This window comes from Hippopotamus amphibius, chromosome 12 (assembly GCF_030028045.1).
Source record: "Hippopotamus amphibius kiboko isolate mHipAmp2 chromosome 12, mHipAmp2.hap2, whole genome shotgun sequence".
NCBI lineage: Eukaryota > Metazoa > Chordata > Mammalia > Artiodactyla > Hippopotamidae > Hippopotamus > Hippopotamus amphibius.
The window spans coordinates 97,864,461-97,887,083 of record NC_080197.1 but is presented as its reverse complement, the minus strand read 5'-3'; the positions used below and the strand labels follow the sequence as shown (position 1 = coordinate 97,887,083).

At 33.0% G+C, this 22,623-nt stretch overlaps 2 protein-coding genes across 2 annotated transcripts; both read right to left on the bottom strand.

The window, feature by feature from the left end:
- Positions 1–9,264: 9,264 nt before the first annotated feature.
- LOC130833535 (olfactory receptor 6C68-like) lies at positions 9,265–10,200 on the bottom strand. Its single transcript, XM_057703262.1, has one exon. It carries the CDS (start codon positions 10,198–10,200, stop codon positions 9,265–9,267), a length of 936 nt encoding a protein of 311 aa, XP_057559245.1.
- Positions 10,201–17,814: 7,614 nt separating this feature from the next.
- Positions 17,815–18,750, bottom strand: LOC130833847 (olfactory receptor 6C2-like). Its single transcript, XM_057703917.1, has one exon. The coding sequence runs from the start codon at positions 18,748–18,750 to the stop codon at positions 17,815–17,817; it is 936 nt and encodes a 311-aa protein (XP_057559900.1).
- Between the last annotated feature and the right edge of the window lie 3,873 nt (positions 18,751–22,623).

The window sequence follows — 22,623 nt, the reverse complement described above, 5'->3', positions numbered from 1 at the left end:
TTTGTATTGTCTTTTGACATAATTGAAATGCAACACGTGCACTTTGTGTGTCTCCTCTTAAGGGAGGGTTAGAGGGACGTTTCTCTTCTTACCGTGTGTATAATTCTTTGTTGCCTAGGATATTAAAGTAGAGCACTCGATTGTGGGTTTCTGTGTATTGAGGATTTGTTTGGATTCCAAATTACAGTTATGTACTGGGCATTACAGACTTACAACAGCATAGTAAATGGTAAGACTAGTGCAAAACATTTATTTCTGAAAATTAAAGACTATTGCTACCAAATCAATGTGACTGTTGCATACGCATTTTGCCTTTGTTAATTTTAAACATGATTTCAGTATCACTAGTGATCAGGTACCTTCTTCATTCTTTCAAGTGGACTGTTCTCTTAATTTTGTATATAACCTGTTGTCTAAATTTTATGTACAGTCTTTTATAATAAACCATTCTCCTATATGAAATTTTGGATACTGTTAAAATCTAATGTGGATTGAAATGTAGCCTTCAGTTTTACGGTCTTTACCCTTATGGTGAAACAAGATAAACCATTTGAATTTCAAAAAAAAAAAAAAAAGATTTTATGGTCTTCTACTTATCTTTTATTGAAATTTTAATTTCTAGTTCAATTCCATTTTGGTTATATAATGTAATCTAAGTTACTCCAGTACTCAGATATTTGTTAAGACAAATGGTCCAACATATATTCTCTTTCATGAATGTTCTCTGTGCAACTTGAAAAGAATGTGTATTATGCACTTACTGGTAGGGTGTTCTGTAAATGTCAACCATAAAAGCAGGTTGTAGTGTTGTTAAAGTTTCCTAATCTCTACTGGATTCAGTATAGATGTATGTTTCATCACCTATAAATCTTGTTCAAACTTTATAATTCTGGAGTTTTCTATTTTTTGGATCTGTCAATTTTTAATTCAGATATTTTGATGTTAACTGCAAAAAATAAACATTTTATGTAATCTTTTTGAGTTGAATGTTATGTATTATAAAAAAATCTCTATACTGCTTGTGATATTTCTTTAAAGTCTACCCTATCTCACATTATATAGCTCAACTAGCTTTCTTTTGTTTGGCGTTTGCATGGTATATCTTTTTATCCATATTTTACTTTCTATCTCTTTCTAAATAATGTCTCCTTTAAATAGCACATGGTTGAGTCTTGTCTCTCAATCCAGCCTCACAATCTTTACATTTAATGGGAGTATATTCCTTTCATATTTTACAAACTTTAAATTATTGAAATCATTTTAGACTTACAAGAAAAGTTACAAGAATATGTGCAAATAACTCCCATATAACCTTCACTCAGATTCCTTAATTTTTTAACATTTTATTGTGTCTCTCTCTCTCTTTTTTCCTCTCTTTTTCCAGAGCCCTTTCTTTGCCATAGCAAGTTTTCATGTTATAAGGAACCCTGCAGAGATACCCATATAGCAAGAAATCGAATATTTTAAAAAGCATCAGCTAGAAAAATCTCCTGATTTTGGTCTATTTTTATTCTCGCTTTTTTTCTGGGAGAATTTTTGCTGATCTCACACAGCCATTATGGAAGTTCCAACTTCTATGAAATTACTGTAGCTCATACTAATCAGGTAGTGTAAATCCTCCAAATATCTTAATCATGTTTAAAATTATTTTGACTATACTAGGTCCTTTGAGTTTCCATATGAATTTTAGTATCACCTCACCAATTTCTAGGAAAATCCTGCTTGCAGTTTGAACGAGACTACATTGTGTCTTTAGATAAATAAGCAGTCTTTTAATCCAAGGACATGGTCTGTATCTCCATTTCCTTAGGTTTGACTTTTCTCAATAATGTTTTGTTTTATCGATGTAGCAGTCTCAAAGACCTTTTGTTAAATTCATTCCAAAGACATTTTAGGCTACTTTAAATTTTTAGAATTTTATTTTCAGATTGCTTGTTCCTAGTATGTAGAAATACAATTAATTTTTGTTGATTAACTTTTTATGCTGTTCCCTTGCTGTGCTCTCTTAGTTCTAGGAGCTTTTTTGGTATTCTTGTCTATATAACAAACATGTTATTGCCAATAAAGATATTTTCACTTTACAATAATCCCTATACCTATAATTTTGGTATTTTTGAATTTTTTCAGTGGTTATTTTTTCCTTATTTCTGATCATAGGTAGAAAACTTTTTTTTAACCATTAAGTATAATCTTAGCTGTATGTTTTTCATTCTACACTATATTAATTTAAATATTTGTATTGAAATATAATATGCATATTAAAAGTTTATATATCACACACAAATATCAGGATGAAATTTCACAAGTTTACCAGGAATAAACAACCAAAATAACCAGGATAAAAATCAACAACCAAAATAACCAGGATAAAAATCAAAAGCATTTTTGAAAATATTGCTCTATCCATACTGCTTTGTCATACATCATTTTACCATACATATAAAGAAGTATTTCTTGATTCTTTATTCTTTCTGCTGACCTATTTGTTTATTCTTCACCAAATGCCACATTTTTAGCATGCCTTTATTAGTTTTGATAATTTACAGGATAATTCTCCTAGGTTTGCTAGTCTTCTTCAAAATTGTCTCGTTTTCTTGGCCTATATGATTTACATATAAATTTTAGATTCATCCTAACAATTTCCACAAAAGCACTTGAATGTTTTTGCCCATTCATAGAGATCTGCCAACATACTTTTTTCCCAGACCTCGTCATAAATTTTGCATGTGGGAAAGACATCAATCTGCGGAGACTTCCATAGGTGATGGAAATCACAGTCATGTGGGAAGGACATGTAGAAATGCGTTTTTCTAAGAGTTTTATATTTTTAGCACTTACATTAAACCTTTGATCCAATTTGAGTTAACTTTTGTATATTTTGTGAGGTAGGGGTCTGTTTTCATAATTTTGTGCTTGGTTACAGAGTTGCCTCAGCACCATTTGTTGAAAAGCTATTCTTTCCTCATTGGATTTTCTTACCACTCTTGTTGGAAATCTGTTGACCATAAATGTAAGGGTTCACTCCTGGATCCTCAACTTTAATCTTGACCTAAAATATCTATCCTTATGTAGGATAATGCTTTGATTACTGTCAATTTATAGAAAGATTTGAAGTCAAGAAGTGGGAGTCCTCTAGTTTTTTATTTTCCAAGATTGTTGGTCTTATTTTGGGTCTCTTTTATTTCTGCAGGAATTGTAGTATCAGTATGCCACTTACTGTGAAGTAGGCAGCTGACATTTTGATGGGGATTGCAGTGAATCTGTAGATTCATTTCGGAAGTATTGGCATCTTAACAACTTTAAGTCTTCCAGTCCACGAATATGAAGTATCTTTTCACTTTGAGGCTTCCTTTTATTTCTTTCAAAATGCTTTGTAACTAGTCTTAGAATGGTTTTATAATCTTATACTTATTTTGTTGAATTTATTCATGAGTATTTTAATCTTTTAAATGTTGATATATATCAAATTGTTTTTTTTTTTGAACAGACAATAAACTGCATATATTTAGAGCGTACAATTTGGTGTTTTTTTTTCTTATTAGTAATGTATATATGGCAATCTCAATCACCCAGTTCGTTTCCCCCAACCCTCCCCGCTTTCCCCACTTGGTGTCCATATGTTTGTTCTCTACATCTGTGTCTCTATTTTTGCCTTGCAAACCAGTGGATTTGTACCATTTTTCTATATTCTGCATATATGTGTTAACATATGATATTTGTTTTTCTCACTTCACTCTGTATGACAGTCTCTAGGTCCATCCATGTCTCTACAAATGACCCAATTTTGTTACTTTTTATGGCTGAGTAATATTCCATTGTATATATGTACCACATCTTCTTTATCCATTCATCTGTTGATGGACATTTAGGTTGCTTCCATGTCCTGGCTATTGTAAATAGTGCTGCAATGAACAGTGGAGTACATGTATCATTTTGCATTATGGTGTTCTCTGAGTGTATGCCCAGTAGTGGGATTGCTGGGTCATATGGTAACTTTATTTTTAGTTTTGCAAGGAACCTCCATACTGTTCTCCATTGTGGCTGTATCAATTTACATTCCCACCAACAGTGCAAGAGCATTCCCTTTTCTCCACACCCTCTCCAGCATTTACTGTCTGTAGATTTGCTGATGATGCCCCTTCTAACTGGTGTGAGGTGATACCTCATTGTAGTTTTGATTTTCATTTCTCTAATAATGAGTGATGTGGAGCAGCTTTTCATGTGCCTCTTGGCCATCTGTATGTCTTCTTTGGAGAAATGACTATTTAGGTCTTCTGCCCATTTTTGGATTAGATTCTTTGTTTTTTTGATATTGAGCTAGATGAACTGTTTATATATTTTGGAGATTAATCCTTTGTCTGTTGATTCGTTTGTAAATATTTTCTCCCATTCTGAGGATTGTCTTTTCGTCTTGCTTACAGTTTCCTTTGCTGTGCAGAAGCTTTGAAGTTTCATTAGGTCCCACTTATTTATTTTTGTTTTTATTTCCATTACTCTAGGGGGTGGATCAAAAAAGATCTTGCCATGATTTATGTCGAAAGTGTTCTTCCTATGTTTTCCTCTAGGAGTTTTATAGTGTCTGGCCTTACATTTAGGTCTTTAATCCATTTGGAGCTGTGTATGGTGTTAAGGACTGTTCTAATTTCACTCTTTTACATGTAGCTGTCCAGTTTTCCCAGCACCACTTATTGAGGAGGCTGCCTTTTCTCCATTGTATATCCTTGCCTCCTTTGTCATATATTAGTTGACTATAGTTTACCTCTGGGCTTTCTATCCTGTTCCATGCATATATATTTCTGTTTTTGTACCAGGACCATATTGTCTTGATCACTGTAGCCTTGTAGTATAGTTTGAAGTCAGGAAGCCTGATTCCACCAACTCCGTCTTTCCTTCTCAAGATTGCTTTGGCTATTTGGGGTCTTTTGTGTTTCCGTACAAATTGTAAAATTTCTTGTTCCAGTTCTGTGAAAAATGCCGTTGATAATTTGATAGGGATTACATTGAATCTGTAAATTGTTTGGGGTAGTATAGTCATTTTCACAATGTTGATTCTTCCAATCCAAGAACACGATATATCTCTCCATCTGTTTGTGTTGTCTTTGATTTCTTTCATTAGTGTCTAATAGTTTTCTGAGTACAGGTCTTTTACCTCTTTAGTTAGGTTTATTCCTAGGTATTTTATTCTTTTTGTTGCAATGGTGAACGGGATTGTTTCCTTAATTTCTCTTTCTGATCTTTCATTGTTGGTGTATACAAATGCAAGAGATTTCTGTGCATTAATTTTGTATCTTGCAACTTTACCAAATTCATTGCTTAGCTCAAGTAGTTTTCTGGTGGCTTCTTTAGGATTTTCTATTGTTTTCTTAATTTCATTTTCAAATTGTGTATTACTAGTGTATAGTAATGCAATTAATTTATTTTATTGATCTTGTATGGTGCAAACTTGTTGAACTTAGTTCAAATAGTTTTATAGATTTTGTGGATTTGCTATATACATGATCATGTCACTTACAAATAGAAATAGTTTAGCTTCTTCCTTTTCTGTCTTTTTTCTTTGATTTCTTTTTTTTTCTTTCTCTAATTGCCTTTATAAAATCCTTCAGTACAATGTTAAATAGAAGAGGTCAAAGCAGACTTTCTTCATCACACACATTGTATGATCTTTTTCTTTATACTTGATTTGGTTTTTAAGTATTTTGTAGAGGATATTCATGTCTGTATTCACAAGGAATATGTATTCCTAAAGTCTGTAATTTTCTTTACTTACCATGTGTTATGCCAGGTTTTGGGATTATGGTAACACCAGCCCCATAAAATAAATTGGCAAGTTTTTCTTTTCTATTTTCTCCAGGAGTTTGTGAAAGACTGATGCTAATTATTCTTTAAACATTTGATAAAATTCACCATTGAAAATATCTAGGTCTTGAGTTTGCTTTACAGGAAGTTTTTTGATTACTAATTCAATATCTCTGATGTAAGTCTAATAAGATTCTCTATTTCTTCTCGAGTCAAGTTTCATGGTTTGTGTCTTTCTAGGGATTTGTCCATTTTATCTAGGTTACCTAACAGGTTTATGGTTGTTCTTAGTATTTCCTTATAGTTCTTTTTATTATTATGATGTTTAGTAATGCCCCTCTTTTTCTTCTTGTTTTTAGTAATTTGAGCCTTCTCTCTTTTTTATTTTGTTCAATGTAACTAAATATTTTCCAATTTTGTAAATATTTTCCAATAACCACCTTTCCTTGATTTTTCTCAAATATTTTTTATTTTCTATTTTATTTCGACTCTAATCTTTTAAAATACTTCTCACTCTGCTTGTTTTGAGTTTACAGTGCCCTTCTTTTTAGTTTCATTTTTATTATGGGGTTTTTATATATTTTTTCTAGTTTTATTGAGATACAATTGACATACAACACTGTATGTCAAGTTTAAGGTGTTCAGCATAATGACTTTACTTACATATATTTTGAAGATTACCACAGTGTTTAATTAACATCCATCCCATATAGATACAGTTTTTTTCCTTATGATGAGAACTCAGAATTTATAAACTCTCTTAAGAACTTTCATATATACCTTACAGCAGTGTTAACATCATGTTCTACTTTACATCCCCAATACTTATTTATCTTAGAACTGGTATATGTACCTTTGGACCACCTTCATCTCATCCCTCCACATCCCTGCCCCTATCACCAATGCCCTCCCCATTCTAGTAACCACAGATATGATCTCTTTTACTCCAAGGTTGTTTTTTTAATTTGTTTCATTTTTGTTTTAATTCCACATATAAATGAGATTATACAGTGTTTGTCTTTCTCTGTCTGACTTATTTCGCTTAACATAATACACTCAAAGTCCAGCCATGTTGTTGCAAGTGACATGACTTCCTTCTTTTTATGGCTGAATAATTTTCTATTGTATAATGTACAAGATTTACACATTCAAAGGGTTTTTCTTTTTTGCTTTTTTTGTTTATGTTTACTAAACTAGTGTTAACAAAATAAACAGTGACTTCATTTCTTTTGCTTGGCAACAGATATTTGATAATCTGTCATTTTATAGATGGGAGTGTATTTGTAAGAAAAGTTTCTTTATTTACACCCAAATATATACATGCGCAAACCCTCACATTTCATAGGATTGGATGATCAATGTTTCATTTTGATATTTTTTTGTCTCATTCTACCCATTCTGCTTTCTGGTTGCATCACTTAGTTTCTGCTTCAGATAACCTGCATTAAATTTTCTCTTCCTTTAATACTCTACTTGCTTAGTGACTTTAAACAAATAAATAGATAAATGAGTATTTATACAATACATAAGTAATCTGTACTTATACACATATGCATTCTCCTATTAAAATTTTCCAACCAAAAATATTGATTGCCTTTCTTTTGTTTGAATTATAATTTACACTCTTTTAAGAGATTTTATACTTTCTTTATATGTATACTGTACTTTTATGTCAAATTTATTCTCTTGGTATTACATATTTATGACTGTTATGACTGAAATAATATTTTCTCATTGACTTCCCATCGCTTATTGCTGTGACTGTCTACTGATTTTTAAATAACTTCCAGTTTTTTAAAATCTAGAGCACCAAATTCCCTTATTAATTCCACTAGTTTCCTATTAGAGTTTCTTGAGTTTTCTGAATATGTAAGCATGTGCTGAGAATTAAGAAAAATATATCAAATTTCATCAATTTTAGGATGATTTTACCGTGTATCACTATCAAAAAGAACGTTTCTAATTAAACTGTGAACAACGGTTGATATCATTCATTGTATGACATAGCTCCATTTCAGAAAGGCAAAATGTGAATTAGACTTTGCAATCAATCCAATGCAGTAGTTTTATTTATTCTCTCTGATTCAGATTACTTTATTTTCATATATTATTACATGTCCAAGATCTTCCATAAAATAATGAGCATTTCTGTTTTTTTAATCTTCACATTCGTTGGGGTGGGTTTTAGCTATGCTGTTGAACTTTTCAAAGAAATGGCTTTTGAGTTTCTTTAGGTTATTTGATTTCATTTTTTACTATTTTTAAATAGTAAGTTACATTTTCCATTTACTTTTGTTAATTTTTCATTTTTTCAAATTTGTTAGGATGAGTATAAATTCCTTTCTTTTGGGCTAGCTTCCATTTTTGTAATTAATGAATACATTTCAGATAACAGAATTCTTACTGACTGTAACTTTTTCAGTGTTCCAAATAATTTGATTTGTGATGACATGTCTGTATTTCATTGCTTCCCAGATAGAAGTTAGTTAATTTGGTGTAAATACTGTAATGTCCAAGGAATTACACTTATGTGGATTTTTCAACTTGTTGTATCTAATAGTTTAGATTATTATGACAGATTTGGACCATAAGAGCTTAATTTGTGTTAGATGTTGGCACAGGTATCAAATACACTGGGGAATGTTTTTCCCTAGATTCACAGCTCTGTAAGCAGCAGACAGTGCTTTCCAGGAAAAAAAATGTAATCTTTTTGTAAAAATGAGCATGGTTTTCTAATCGAAATTTTCACTGAACGTGCATCTACTGTGTCACAAGTGCTCTTACTATGCTCATCCTGAGACTTCAAACCTAAGTCTCTGTGATCCATAGTGCAGTCCCATGTTCCTGTAACCCTGTCTATACTCTCCTGGTTACCCATGTGCTTTATAGATTATTGCTCTACTTTTAGTTAAAATGTTGTTTCTGATATGTTCTATTTACAACTTTGCCATGATTTCAGCTATAGATTCAAAGGGATGTTTATTAAATTTTATCCACTATTTATGTGTGTCTATTGTTGTGATATGTATTTTCCTCTATTTTCTCAATATTGGAAGTGCTATTATTCTTTCTCACTTATTTTAAATTATGTGATTATCCATTCATTTTAGATGTTTTACATAAAATTATTCTTATTACGTATCTTTCATATCATTATTGTATATATTCGAGAAGAGCTACACAAATTTTTGCCCTATGTTTTCCAGAGTAATGACTTTTATTATATACTAAAATAATCTTTTCAAATGATTTATTTTAGAAGTTGACATGCAAAACCAACAGATACTGATCTGAAAATGAAGATACACAATGGCTTGAGTGGGGCTCAATGAAAGCTAGGTTAAACAGATGCTGAGAAAAATTAATGTGACACATATATATTATAAAAAAAAAAACAAGATTATGTTTCCAAAATGTCTGCTTCTTATCCTTATTTTTGAAAAGATGTTTTAAAAATATTATTTTCTTTCACTTAGATGAGAGCAAGGCAATTCTTTTGATTGAGCCCTTAAAGGCTTTCTTAACTTGATTGTTTCGCAAGGTATAAATAAAAGGGTTCAACGTAGGTGAAACAGAAAAAATGAGCAGTGAGGCCACTTTTTTAATGGTCACATCTTCCTTTGCCGTAGGATTCATGTAGATGAATATGCATGTGCCATAGGTGATGGACACCACAGTCATGTGGGAGGAACAGGTCGAAAAGGCCTTTTTCCTTTGCTGAGCAGAAGGGAACCTAAAAATTGTCTTGACGATGTAAGTATATGACAGAACTACACAAGTAAGAGTCATATTCAGGGTCAGCACAGCACATATTATAACCGTCTGTTCCATGAACCGTGTGTCTGAGCACGAGATTTTCACTAAGGGAAATGCATCACAGCCATAGTGATCAATCCTGTTAGAGTCACAGAATTTTAGATTTAAACCCAGGCTAAGTGGTGGGATTAATACACACAAACCAGCCATCCAACAACAGATGATGAGAACCCTGCAGGCTCTGTTGCTCATGGTGGTCACATAATGCAGGGGTTTGCAGATGGCCACGTAGCGGTCATAGGACATGGCGGCCAGCAGAAAAAATTCTGTTACTCCACAGAGGTCAGTAAAAAACACTTGAATGACACATGCATTATAGGTAATGACCTTGTCACCTGTTGCGATGCTATACAGGTATCTGGGGATACAAGAAGATGTGAATGAGATCTCCAAGAAGGAGAAATTTTTTAAGAAAAAGTACATAGGTGTCTTAAGGTGGGAGTCCACAAAGGTGAGTGTGATGATGGTCAGGTTCCCAGTCACACTCAGCGTGTAGGTGAGAAATAGAAAGATGAAAATCAGAACCTGCAGCTCAGGGTCATCTGTCAGTCCCAGAAGAACGAATGTTGTTACTGTACGGTTTCCCATCACTGACTTCTTCCTTCCCTTTCATCTGTATGTGATATTCAGAGAAATCTGCTTATAGATTATAGACTATTTTAACTGATTTAAAATTTAATGTATTTTATCTTTTATATTTCATTCTATATAATGTTATATACAAATAAGTATATATACACTTTCATTTTATGTCTACCACATGTTGAAGATTTTCCATTACAACTAGGCAGATGCCAAGGAATTATACTTTAATGGGTAGCAATAATGTCTTTTGGCTCTCAAGATTTTTTCCCTATTCAGAAATGAAATCAGAAAATAACATCCTTGATTTCATATCTTTTCTTGACACTTTTAATCTTTTTAAAACAGTACTAAGATAACTTGGGCTCACCCTGTAGACTCTTTTGCAAAATTTGAGGTCTTTTTCCGAAAGAAAATTTTGTTTACTGATTTGTTTTTAGGTTAAGTGTGCTTAATTCTTACAAACAATCTCAGCCCTGATGCTCGCCTACCATCCCCTGCTACACAATCCATGTGTTTTTTCCTGCAATTTACTTTACTGAATATGTGTGTTCCCTTTACTGCTGATACATGTGATGACTGCCTTCTCTTCCCTCCTGCATCTTCCAGTCAAGGAATTATCTTCATTGATGCTTCACCAGTAGGGACTCAAATATTTCTAATATACAAGTAGTATTTCATGTCTTGAGGTTTTCTGACATCAATTAATAGAAAATAGTTCCCCCTTGTTTGCCTGGTTCATTTGTTTTACAAGTACATTTACTTTATCATTTAATATATTGCACTGTCTTCTTACTGAGGTTGGGCAGGATTGTTTGTGATGACTTACCCAGCTCCAGTATGTCCAATCTAGAGAAAAACCACTAACTAAGGATTATGGCTTACTTAAAAGTTAAAATCTTCTTGGGGAGTTTAGTCTCCCATTCAATAACTATCAAGCATTTATATCCAATTGAGATGTAGAGGGGACATACATACATATGTATTTGCAGTCCACCTACCTTCCTTTCACCTTTTATCCTAATCTCTTGGATATAATGTGCATCACTGTGAAATCTTACTCAGCCCTTCAAAATTTGATCATTATTCAATGCTTGATATATGTCTTTTTTTTCTACAAGGAATTGCAACTTATTTTATAATAGAAGTTAGTAAACAGATTGACAAAGTGTAAGCATCCAATTTCTGATTATTCTATCTTTCAAACAAATTTTCAATATGAACACATAGATCTGTAATAAAATGTGTCATTTCAGGTATTATGTTATCTTTGAGGGGAATAGGAAGAGAAATGAAAGGGATGCTTATATGCTTTTATATACAGGAAGACTGTTTTTTATTTGAGGTTGAATATCTATCCAAAGTTATCCTGAATATTTCTTACATTGTTACAGATTTTTTTCACATATCATATGAATAAAAACCTCCCAGAGAATGACATTTACCTACACAAGGGAAAAATCATTCTCAAAGTCAGCATCTCAAAAACAGATCTTAAATATGTTAAAAATATAAGTTATTACTGAAATTCATTTTTGTTTCCAGAGGAAAATATAACCGGGTTCTTACAAAGGGAATTATAATCAAAGAGACAAACTTTATCATACTTACTCTTCTGTTAGTAAATCAGAGCTTCTGGTCATTGTTTAAACATAGCAAAATAAGATTACAATGTTAAAAGTCATATTTTAATAAAGGTGTTTATGTCTTCATATTCATTGACATGTCTGGGAATGCATAGAGCTCCCTTTGCTTATCATCTCCAACAAACTGCAAGGACTTGGCTTGTGATGGGCTTAAAGCTATTTTTATAAATCTCCAAATATTTTCTTACTATCTCCATCATTGAAACAAAAACAGATTACAGTAAGAGCTGAGGAACTCTCTCCAGCGCTGGAGGAGATGAATTTTAAATCAGCAGGACAGAAAGAAATGCTTTTACAGTCAGTGCCAAATGTGACCTTTTTTTTTTTTTTAATTTGCAGAAAATACCATTAAGTGAAAAAAGCAAAAGGTCCTTGCTGACCTACAATCAAGAGTCAGTACTTAATTTTCTGAGTAATGAAGTTCAGCCAAATCGCAAGTAACACAGGCTTCAGTGGGGACTGTATCCTTGGAGACAGGAGGATGCTACAGCAGCGTTCGACACAGGTCAAGAGGACAACTGTCATTTCAATTACATAGATCATTAAATAAAAACTTTCACATCTAGTAAGGCATCTTGAAGATTGTAATTGTTTATTATATGAATAAAATCCTTAGATATTTGAAGTTTTGTTATTTTTGAACAGTTTCAATCAGATAAGAAAAAGGAAAAGTGTATAAAATACACAAGGCTACTGCATACATCATAGACTTTGTCCTTCCAGATATTTCTTTCTCGGAATGCACAGACTATGTTATAAACGTTATTCATGAATACATAGAAATTTGCCACCATATCTTGTAATTGGTTACAAAACATGCTTTTATGGTTTTAGAACAATATGAATGTATTTAATGCCAGTGAATTTTACACTTAAAAATGGTCAAAATGGGGACTTACCTGGTGGCGCAGTAGTTAAGAATCCGCCTGCCAATGCAGGGGACACAGGTTCGATCCCTGCCCCAGGGAGATCCCCATGCTGCGGAGCAATTAGGCCCGTGTGCCACAACAACCGAGCCCACGTGCCACAACTACTGAAGCTCACACATCTAGAGCCTGTGCTCCGCAACGAGAGAAGCCACTGCAAGGAGAAGCTCATGCACCGCAAAGAAGAGTAGGCCTCACTTGCCGCAATTAGAGAAAGCCCGCATGCAGCAATGAAGACCCAATGCAGCCAAAAATAAATAAATACATAAATAAATACATAAATTTATTAAAAAAAGGTCAAAATGGTAAATTTTGTTATGTATTTCATGACAATAATAAGACAATTTTATATATTTAAACATATCTTAATTTATCCCATTGTATCAACTTGTTTTTTCCAAAATAATGTTTTTTTCCAAAATAATAACATTGGCTTTATGACCATTTTGGCCAGTTTTAAACCAATGCCTGAATTAAGTGTAGAATTATTTTTATATTCCAAAGTTATCAATTATTCTATGAAAAGTATGTTCATACAAATATTTTATAATGTATGACAATAATTTGTAGAAGTTAAATTTCTCAATTAAAAATACCATTTCACTTTTAGAAAATTTATATAATATAGAAATCATAAGAATAGTTTATATCAAATGTTTGCCACTATAATTAGATGTGGGTAAATTATTTTTATTTTTATACTTTTTCATGTCATTCTTTTAAATATATTCGTACTTTAAGATTTTAAGCCTTTAAAAGTGTCAATACTGATTTTTTAAAAAAATTAATTGATATTTATTTACTTATTTTATTGGCTGTATTGGGTCTTTTTTGCTGTGTGCGGGCCTTCTTTTAGTTGTGGTGAGTGGGGCTACTTGTCGTTGTGGTGCACTGGCTCCTCATTGCCGTGGCTTCTCTTGTTGTAGAGCACAGGCTCTAGGTGCGTGGGCTTCAGTAGTTGCAGCACATAGGCCCAGTAGTTGTGGCTCACGGGCTCTAAAGTGCAGGCTCAATAGTTGTGGTGCACGAGCTTAGTTGCTCCGCAGCATGTGGGATCTTCCTGGAGCAGGGATCCAACCCGTGTCTCCTTTATTGGCAGGCAGATTCTTAACCACTGCGCCGCCTAGGAAGCCCGTCAATACTGATTTTTGTCATATAGTTTATAATTTTATATAGTCAAGTCTGTCAAGTATTTTTTTCTCTTTACTTTTTAACTACATTATTGAGATATAATTGACATACAATGAACTGCACTAAAGTGTACAATTTGGTGTTATGACATATGTGTTCTCCCAAGACAGTATCACCAGTCATGCGTCTCCATCATTTTCCAAAGTTTCCTGTGCTTCTCTTCACTCCTTCCCTCCTACCCATCCCTTACTGCTGCTGCTGCTCACAGTCACTCATCTGTTCTCTGTCTTTATAGAGTAATTGGCATTTTCCAGAATATATATGAATGGAATCATACAGTATGTATTCTTTTTTTCATTTTTCTAAAAAATATTTTTTCACTTTTACTGGGGTACAAATGAACATATACATATATGTATAAAGTGTAAAATCTGATAGTTTCTTATAAATATACATTGAGAAATAGCCACCACACAGAACCTCGGTAGCATTCATTATCTGAAACAGTTACTATTGTTCTGTCTTGTTTTTACTGGTTTATTCTTATACTTAAATTTTTAAACCATTTAGAATGTAACCTGTTTGCGTGAATAAAAAATAAAACTTTTTCATTTGAGATATTTTTGTGACTGAAGCAATTATTAAATAAACAATGATTTTCTTAATGAACTGAAAACATCCTACTTTTATATAATAAGCAAAATAAAACTTTATGTGAAAATAGTCTATTTATTAGTGTATACTTTCATGATCTCAAACGTTCTACTGAACATTTTATTTTTTTAATGCCAAATACCACATCAATTTGATTTCATTGATCTATGTTTTGATATTATATAAAGTAAGTTTCTATTCACTAATGTTTATTTTTCATTTATGTGTTGTACATTCACGAGATTTAATTCTTCCATATTAACTTAGAGACAATTTGTGCAAGGAAAAAAATTTTAAAAGCTGATTCTAGTTGGAATTATATTAAGTTTATATATAGAGTGGGAAAATTAATATTTTATTTTGTAGCACTTTGTTACACTTTGTAGCACCTCTGTTATAGGATCTATTCTTTGCCCAGTCATATTGATTGCTTTGATGTAGGGGCTTATGCTGCTGTAAATATTGTCAAAAAAAATTATTGTCCACTGACTTTCGTGTGCATTTATCCTTTCTTCATCTAAGTTACTAAATGTTCTTATTAAGTCTGCATTTCCTTTTAGATTTCATTGAATTTATGTCATTATTTTATGTACTTTTATTTTACTCTATTTTATGAATTTTTATGAAAAAGTTAGTGATTAAAATATGCACAATATTAAGATGGCAGTCTTTGTAAGGTATATTCACTTCTCAAAGATGTAAAAACTTGAAAAAGTATGGTTTTCATATTTTCTAACTACAGTAGTTTCATAACTTCATTCTGATAATCCCAACTAATTTATTATTTATCTTATGGCATTTTCAAGATGGCAATGGAAGTGATGAAAGTGAGCATCCTCACTTGTTTCTCTTTGTTTTTCAGTTGTTTCTTGAGTTTAATTAAGATGAGTTCAGGGCACAATAAAATTTTATTTCTTTAGAAATTTTTATCTTATTTTAGTAAATCATCATATTCTCATTTTACTTTACATATATTAGGAGAGTTTATTGATTTTTATGCAATGATGATTTGATCAATTAATCAAAACCCAGGTACAATATTCCTTCTTTATTTTGTTATTATAACAAAATTGGGCTATATTTCATATATATTAGTACATATGTATTTATACATTTCTATTTCTATATACATTTGTCTATCTAGCATCTATTTATCTGTTATCTATCATCTATCTCTACTCTTGTATTATTGAAATAAACCTTGAACATAGTATTATTTTTGACTGTGTTTTTTGGTTTTATTTGAAATAGTCTACCTATGTTCATCAGTGAATTTGTTTAATAGTTTATCTTATAACGTTGTAATCAGATTTTTGTCAAATATTAAGACACTTTTGTAAAATTCAGTAGGAAGAGTTATTTAGTGTTCGTATAATTGAAATCATAATGAGATTGTCTAGTGTCTTACCATGTTAGTTTTAAAGTAATCTGGTTCTTTTATCTCTTTAAACATAAATTTATTTGCTTTCTTAAATGTTTTATGGAGATTGATATACTTGTTTTCCACATCCGGAGTTAATTTTTAAAATTCCTCTTTGCTAAAACTTTGTTCATTAGCTCTGGGTCTTCAGATATTTTTTTTGTTATTGTGGAATTGCTGTAGTACAACCGTAAAGTTATTCTAATTTGTATTGCATTAGTATTTATGTTTTCTTTAAGATTTGTAACCTTACACATTTTGCTCTCTGTTTGTATACATTCATATTTGTGAGAAATTTATCAATTTTCTTGAAATTTTTAAAAGAATCAACTTTTAGATTTATTTATTATTTAAATTTTATTAAGTTTCCATCCTTAGTAAAATCTATTTTCTACATACTTTGGATTAATGTCACAGGTTTAAAAATTTTATAATGAGCAAGAAGAAGTTGCTTATTTTTGTTCCATTTGTTTTGTATAATAATGAATATATTTATGGATGAAGAATTCTTTGATTTCTTCTGAAGATAGCTTTTATATATTTTCCATGAATTGTTATAAAGTATCTCTTTCTCATTGCATATGTATTTCTTAACTTCCAAAGACTTCATTTGGATGCACTATTTAATTCTTTATATACAGTATTCATAGATTTTTTTTATAGAATTTGGACTGTAAAGTGTCTCTCAGATAGAAAGAGGACCATCACAATGATCTCCATGTCTTCATTTGTAGCTCATGACTCAAGAAGAGACAGAATAATTTCTTAGAGAAAATTGTTGTCTTTTTGTATGAGTGGTCAATTTTTTTCTCTTAAATCACATTTTTGAAGTCTTGACTTTATGCTGTCTTGTCAGTTTCATGTGCTTTCACCATTTTGATCCTGACATCTCACCTCCTATCTCCAGGTGGTGTTTGAAGTCCCAGCCTCTAACCCATAATCCAACATCTTGCCCCTTTCCACCCTCCATTTTTTTTGTTGTTTGTTTTGTTTTTAAAGATTTTTTTTTGACGTGGACCATTTTTAAATTCGTTAATGAGTTTGTTACAATATTGCCTCTGTTTGATGTTTTTGGTTTTTTGGCCATGAGGCATGTGGGATCTTAGCTCCCCAACCAGGGAGCAAACCTGCAACCCCTGCATTGGAAGGTGAAGTCTTAACTACTGGACTGCTGGGGAAGTCCCCACTGCCTCAATTTTTTGTTTTCCTGGGAATCCATGAGTCATAAATGAGATTATTTATCTTCATTTCTCTTTACTTTGTATCTTTAATACATTGTAATTGCCCACATTTTAACCTTCTCTCTTATCTATATTCAAAAAACTATTTGTGAGATTTTATTCAACATTTTTTAATGTGTTTTCCTAGAGTATTAGAAATGTTATTACTGTCTTTCTCAATTGTTCCTTGTACTTTTACATCATCCCTCATTCATACTATTCAATATTTTATCATACAATTTCAGTTCTTACTTGAATTTTTCTGGAATTTTTCACATATTTGAGTACAGTAATCAGTAGTATTATGCTGCCAGTTTTATGGAATAGTAATGAATTTTTATTATACTATGAAATTTAATTATATGGGGTTATACTTATCTACAAATGAATTTATGTGAAATATGCTTTAATTTAGTTTAGCGAGACATTTCTTCAAGAAGTTGAGAAAAAAATCAAAGGAAATATTTGAGTTGATTAAGGTGCAATGTAAGTAAATCCAAAGAGAAGCAGAGAAATATAACTGAAATATAGACTGTTAAAAGAGAGAGAAAATTATTAGGTTCAATAGAAAGGTTTAGCAGCTATTCATTTTTTATGTTAACTTTATTGACTGCTATTATATTTTACTTTTTTAATAATGCTGCAATTCTTTTGATTGAGTCATTGAAGGCTTTCTTCACTTGCTTATTTCTCAGTGTATAAATAAATGGATTTAACGTAGGTGACATGGAAGAAATGGGCAGTGAAACCACTTTATTAACAGTCACTTCTTCCTTGGCTGCAGGATTCGTGTAGATGAACATGCACCTGCCATATGTGATGGACACCACGATCATGTGGGAAGAACAGGTGGGAAAGGCCTTTTTTCTTTGCTGGGCAGATGGAAATCCTAAAATTGCCTTCATAATGTAAGCATAGGATAGAATTACACACATAAGAGTCAACATGAGGGTCAGCACAGCACAGATTAAAACAGTTTGTCCTGTGAACCATGTGTCTGAACATGATATCTTCAGGAGGGGAAAAGCATCACAGAGAAAATGATCAATGACGTTTGAGTCATAGAATTTCAGATTTAGCCCCAGACTGAGTGGGGAGGTTATGACCAACAATCCAGCCAACCAAGAGCAAAACACAAGTGTCTGGCAGACCCTGCTGCTCATGGTGGTCACGTGATGCAGGGGTTTGCAGATGGCCACGTAGCGGTCATAGGACATGGCGGCCAGCAGGAAACATTCGGTTACTGCAAAGAGGTCAGTAAAAAATGCTTGGCTGGCACAGGCGTTGTCGGTAATGACATTGTCACCTGTTGCGATGTTATACAAATATGTGGGAATACAGGCTGTTGTGAATGAGATCTCTAAGAAAAAGAAATTTTGTAAAAAATAGTACATGGGTGTTTTGAGGTGGGAATCCAGAAATGTGAGTGTGATGATGGTCAGGTTCCCAGTCACACTCAGCATGTAGGTGAGAAAAAGAAAGATAAAACTCAGAACCTGTAGCTCAGGGTCGTCTGTCAGTCCCAGCAGAATAAAGGCTGTTACTGTATAGTTATTCATCACTGATGACTTCTGTCCAATCTGCATGCCCAGTAATTCAGAGATTATTATTTAGAGTATATGAATGCTAGGAAATCTAATTTAATCAGCTCATCTTCACTATATTTTCATATTATATTTTAAATTATAATATGCATATGATTGGATTTGTTGCTAATGTAGTGTGCTTTGACAGGTAGCAAAATGTCATTTGGCTCTCCAAAATCTCCCATATTCAGGACTACGTGAGAAAAACAACACATCATTAAATTATTCTCTTGGTTAACATTTCGATCCTTGTCTAAACGCTAACACATAATGTGTAATTTGTTTTCACTCTAAAGAGTCTTGACCAAAATGTGGAATCTCTGCTCCATCTGTATAATAAGAATTTTCTTTTTGTTTGTTGGTTTTTCTGTTGTGGATAAGTGTGTTTTCTCCTATGAACAGTGGTATCAACATGCAAACTGTTGTGCAGAATACAGTATTTTAAACACAATTTTATTGTATATTTAAAAGAAATGCTTTGATAAAGGAACTTTAAAATTACACATACGATTTTTCTATGTTATCTGTTTTTCTGTTTTGATTGCTTGAGTCGATTAGATCCTCTTCACTTTTTTTAAATTAATTAGTTAATTTATATTATTGGCTGTGTTGGGCCTTTTTTGCTGTGTGCGGGCTTTCTTTTTAGTTGTGGTGAGTGGGGGCTACTCTTCGTTGTGGTGCGCGGGCTACTCTTCGTTGTGGTGTGCAGGCTCCTCATTGCCAAAGCTTTTCTTGCTGTGGCGCACGGGCTCTACGCTCGTGGGCTTCAGTAGTTGCAGCACATGGACTCAATAGTTGTGGCTCACGGGCTCTAAAGTGCAGGCTCAATAACTGTGGCGCATGGGCTTAGTTGCTCCGCGGCATGTGGCATCTTCCTAGAGCAGGGATCGAACCTGTGTCCCCTGCATTGGCAGGGGGACATTGGCAGGAGGATTCTCAACCACTGTGCCACCTAGGAAGCCCGATCGTCTTCGCTTCTGACCATACACCTCTCCCCGTTTTCTCCACAATTCCTACAATTTTATATAACATCTTTCACTTAATGAATACTAAGTTTCTGTTTCTTCTAATGGACTTTTTTTCTGACGACACATTGACTTGAGCCACAAGCATATCCACTTATATACTGAACCTACCACCAAACATAAATGGTTGTCGATTGCAGTGTCACTAAAACAGAAGTCACGATTATCCACATGGTTTGTCACTCTCCTCCCCTTTCCTGTGTGCTAGCAGGTTCCATTTATTAACCATGCAGTCTGTGCCAGTTATTATTGTAAGTACTTGTCTTGTATACGTTGTCCTGTATCTCACAATTTAACTGAGTAAACCTAATAATTGATTTTCAGTTGAATAAAACTTCCTCTGAAAAGTTTTGTGCAATTCTGATAAATACTGTACCCTATACACCCACTTTTGTGCTCCTATAAACAACAGAACACCACTATGTTAGTACTTAGCTACAGGATATGTTTGCTGGGATCATGTCTTTCTCACCCTGATAGCAACAGCAACTCACATAGTTCCACATGTATTGTCAATGTCTAAAAATATTTATTTCTTAATACGTTTATATATCCTAGATTTACCAAGCACTCACAGACAAACGTATTTCTTCGTATTTGGACCTAAATTCTGATACTGAATATTTGTATTCATTTTTTTTTGTATATCCAAGTCTATTGCTAGAAATTTTGTGGTTATTTTGCTTTCCCTTTTTAAAGAAGGGCTATTTTTATTAATTAAGACATACTATGAAGTGAACTTTGCCATTGTGGCAAAAGTTATAACAGCCTTCTCTTCCTTTCCTGGTTTTCAAGTAAGTAATTATGTTTTCACTGATACTGTGTTTCCATCCTCACTGTTACCTATCACTGCAATGTTAATTCCAGAGATTATGGGGGTTTTGATGCTGAGTTTATGCCAAAAGCTGCTGCATAGTTATTTTCTCAGGCATCAAGACTTAATTACTGCAGTGGGGTCACTGAAATTTTTCAATTTTGAATGAGTGTCTCAAAGCTTGTAATCCTACATCAATGAGTGAAAAAATTTCCCTTTGAAACCACAATTTCTGTGTCTGTGAAGAGTTTCTCTTCATTGTTTTTAAATTGTATTTTCACCATACCGAGGTAGGAGAAGAGCTGTATCTAATGGTTTGCCCAGTTCATAACATTAAACCCACGGGTTGGCAGTCACCAGTATGGGGATGAATTGCTGACCTAGGCTCATAGTTTGCCTCAAAACAAAGATCCTCCCAGAGAATTTGGGGACACACACAACAAGTATATTAGGTTAAATTCAGAAGTAGTAGAGAATGACTGTTGCCACCTACCTACTTTTTTCCATCCTTTCTCCTTACCTCTCAGGCTGCATATGGATCACTATGTAACCTCACTCGACTCAAGGTGCTGTGGACATTACTTAATGTTCAAAAACTGTACTTTGTTTCTTACAAGATATTATGCAGTATTGTAAGACATAATTCATAGACTTAGAGAATGAACTTATGGTAACCAGGGAGGAATGAAGTGGGGGGGGAGGAATAGATTGGGAGTTTGGGATTGACATGTACACACTGCTATATTTAAAATGGACAACCAACAAAGAGCTACTGTAAAAAAATGAAAATTAAAAAAAGAACAAACTAACTGACACTGACATGTAACAAACTGATTTTGGTTCATCTATCTTTCAATAAATATTTGAAAGGAGGGATTTCTAATGAGTGATGTTACTGCAGCTCATCTTTTGCAGTGATGAAGGGAGAAGTACACACGCGCGTGCACACATACGCAGACACACACACACCCCCCCACATGGCGCATGTATATCTTCCAGTTTGAGGTTGATGCTACAGCCGATGTCATTTCTGCATGTACATTATATGATATTCATTTATGTATCCACCTATTTCTAATAAGACATTTCATATATATTTTGAAGGCTTTATAAAATACAGAAATTATAGCTTACAGATCTGAGTTTAATGCAGGCAGGTGAATTTTATTTTTCCTCAGAGAAAAATATGACCAAAGTTAAAGGAAATTATTACTAATGCTGCAAAACTTGTCACATTTACTTTTCTGTCAGTCAATCATAACTTCCTTAAGTGGATTAAAATAGTAATTCCTAAAGCCACTTAGTTGAAAATGGTAGGTTTGGAGAAGGTTTTCTTATGAAGTTCTGATCACCTTTGCTGATGCATCATTTTTCACCTTCACAGGATTTTTGAACATGTAGAAAGCTCTCTGAGATTGCTGTCTCCAAAAAACTGGACTGACTTTCTCAGTAAAAGCTTAAGAAATATTTTTGTGCATAGATAAACATTTAAAAGGTGAAAAAAAAAATGATCCTAATGGCAGTCAAGTGCCAGAGATTTTCCCATTTTTTGAGAGTTGGTATTTCGGTATCTTTGGACAGAGACAAAGGTTTGAATGATACCAACCTCGCTTTTTTTTTTTTCCTGTTTGTTTTTTAGTTTGTTCTTCCTGCAAATAAATGAATTAAAAAAAGAAAGATCCCTGGTGATTTACACTCAAAAGTCACTAATGAATCTTTGGAGTAATTTTATTTGGCAAAAGCAAAATAGCTAACAAAAAATGCTTCTGCTTGGTATCCTTGGGGATAAGATGACAGCAAGTATCAGGTTATTTTGTTCATTTTCTTATTTTTCTTAACAGCTTTATTGAAGGAAAATCAACGTACAATAAGCTGCGCATATTTGAAGTGTACAATTTTTAAATTTTGACTTACATACACGGTAAAAAGAGTGAACATGTCCATCACCCACAAGTGTCCTTGTGCATCTTTTTATCCCCTGTACCCTTCTCTTCCTCACTCCTCAGG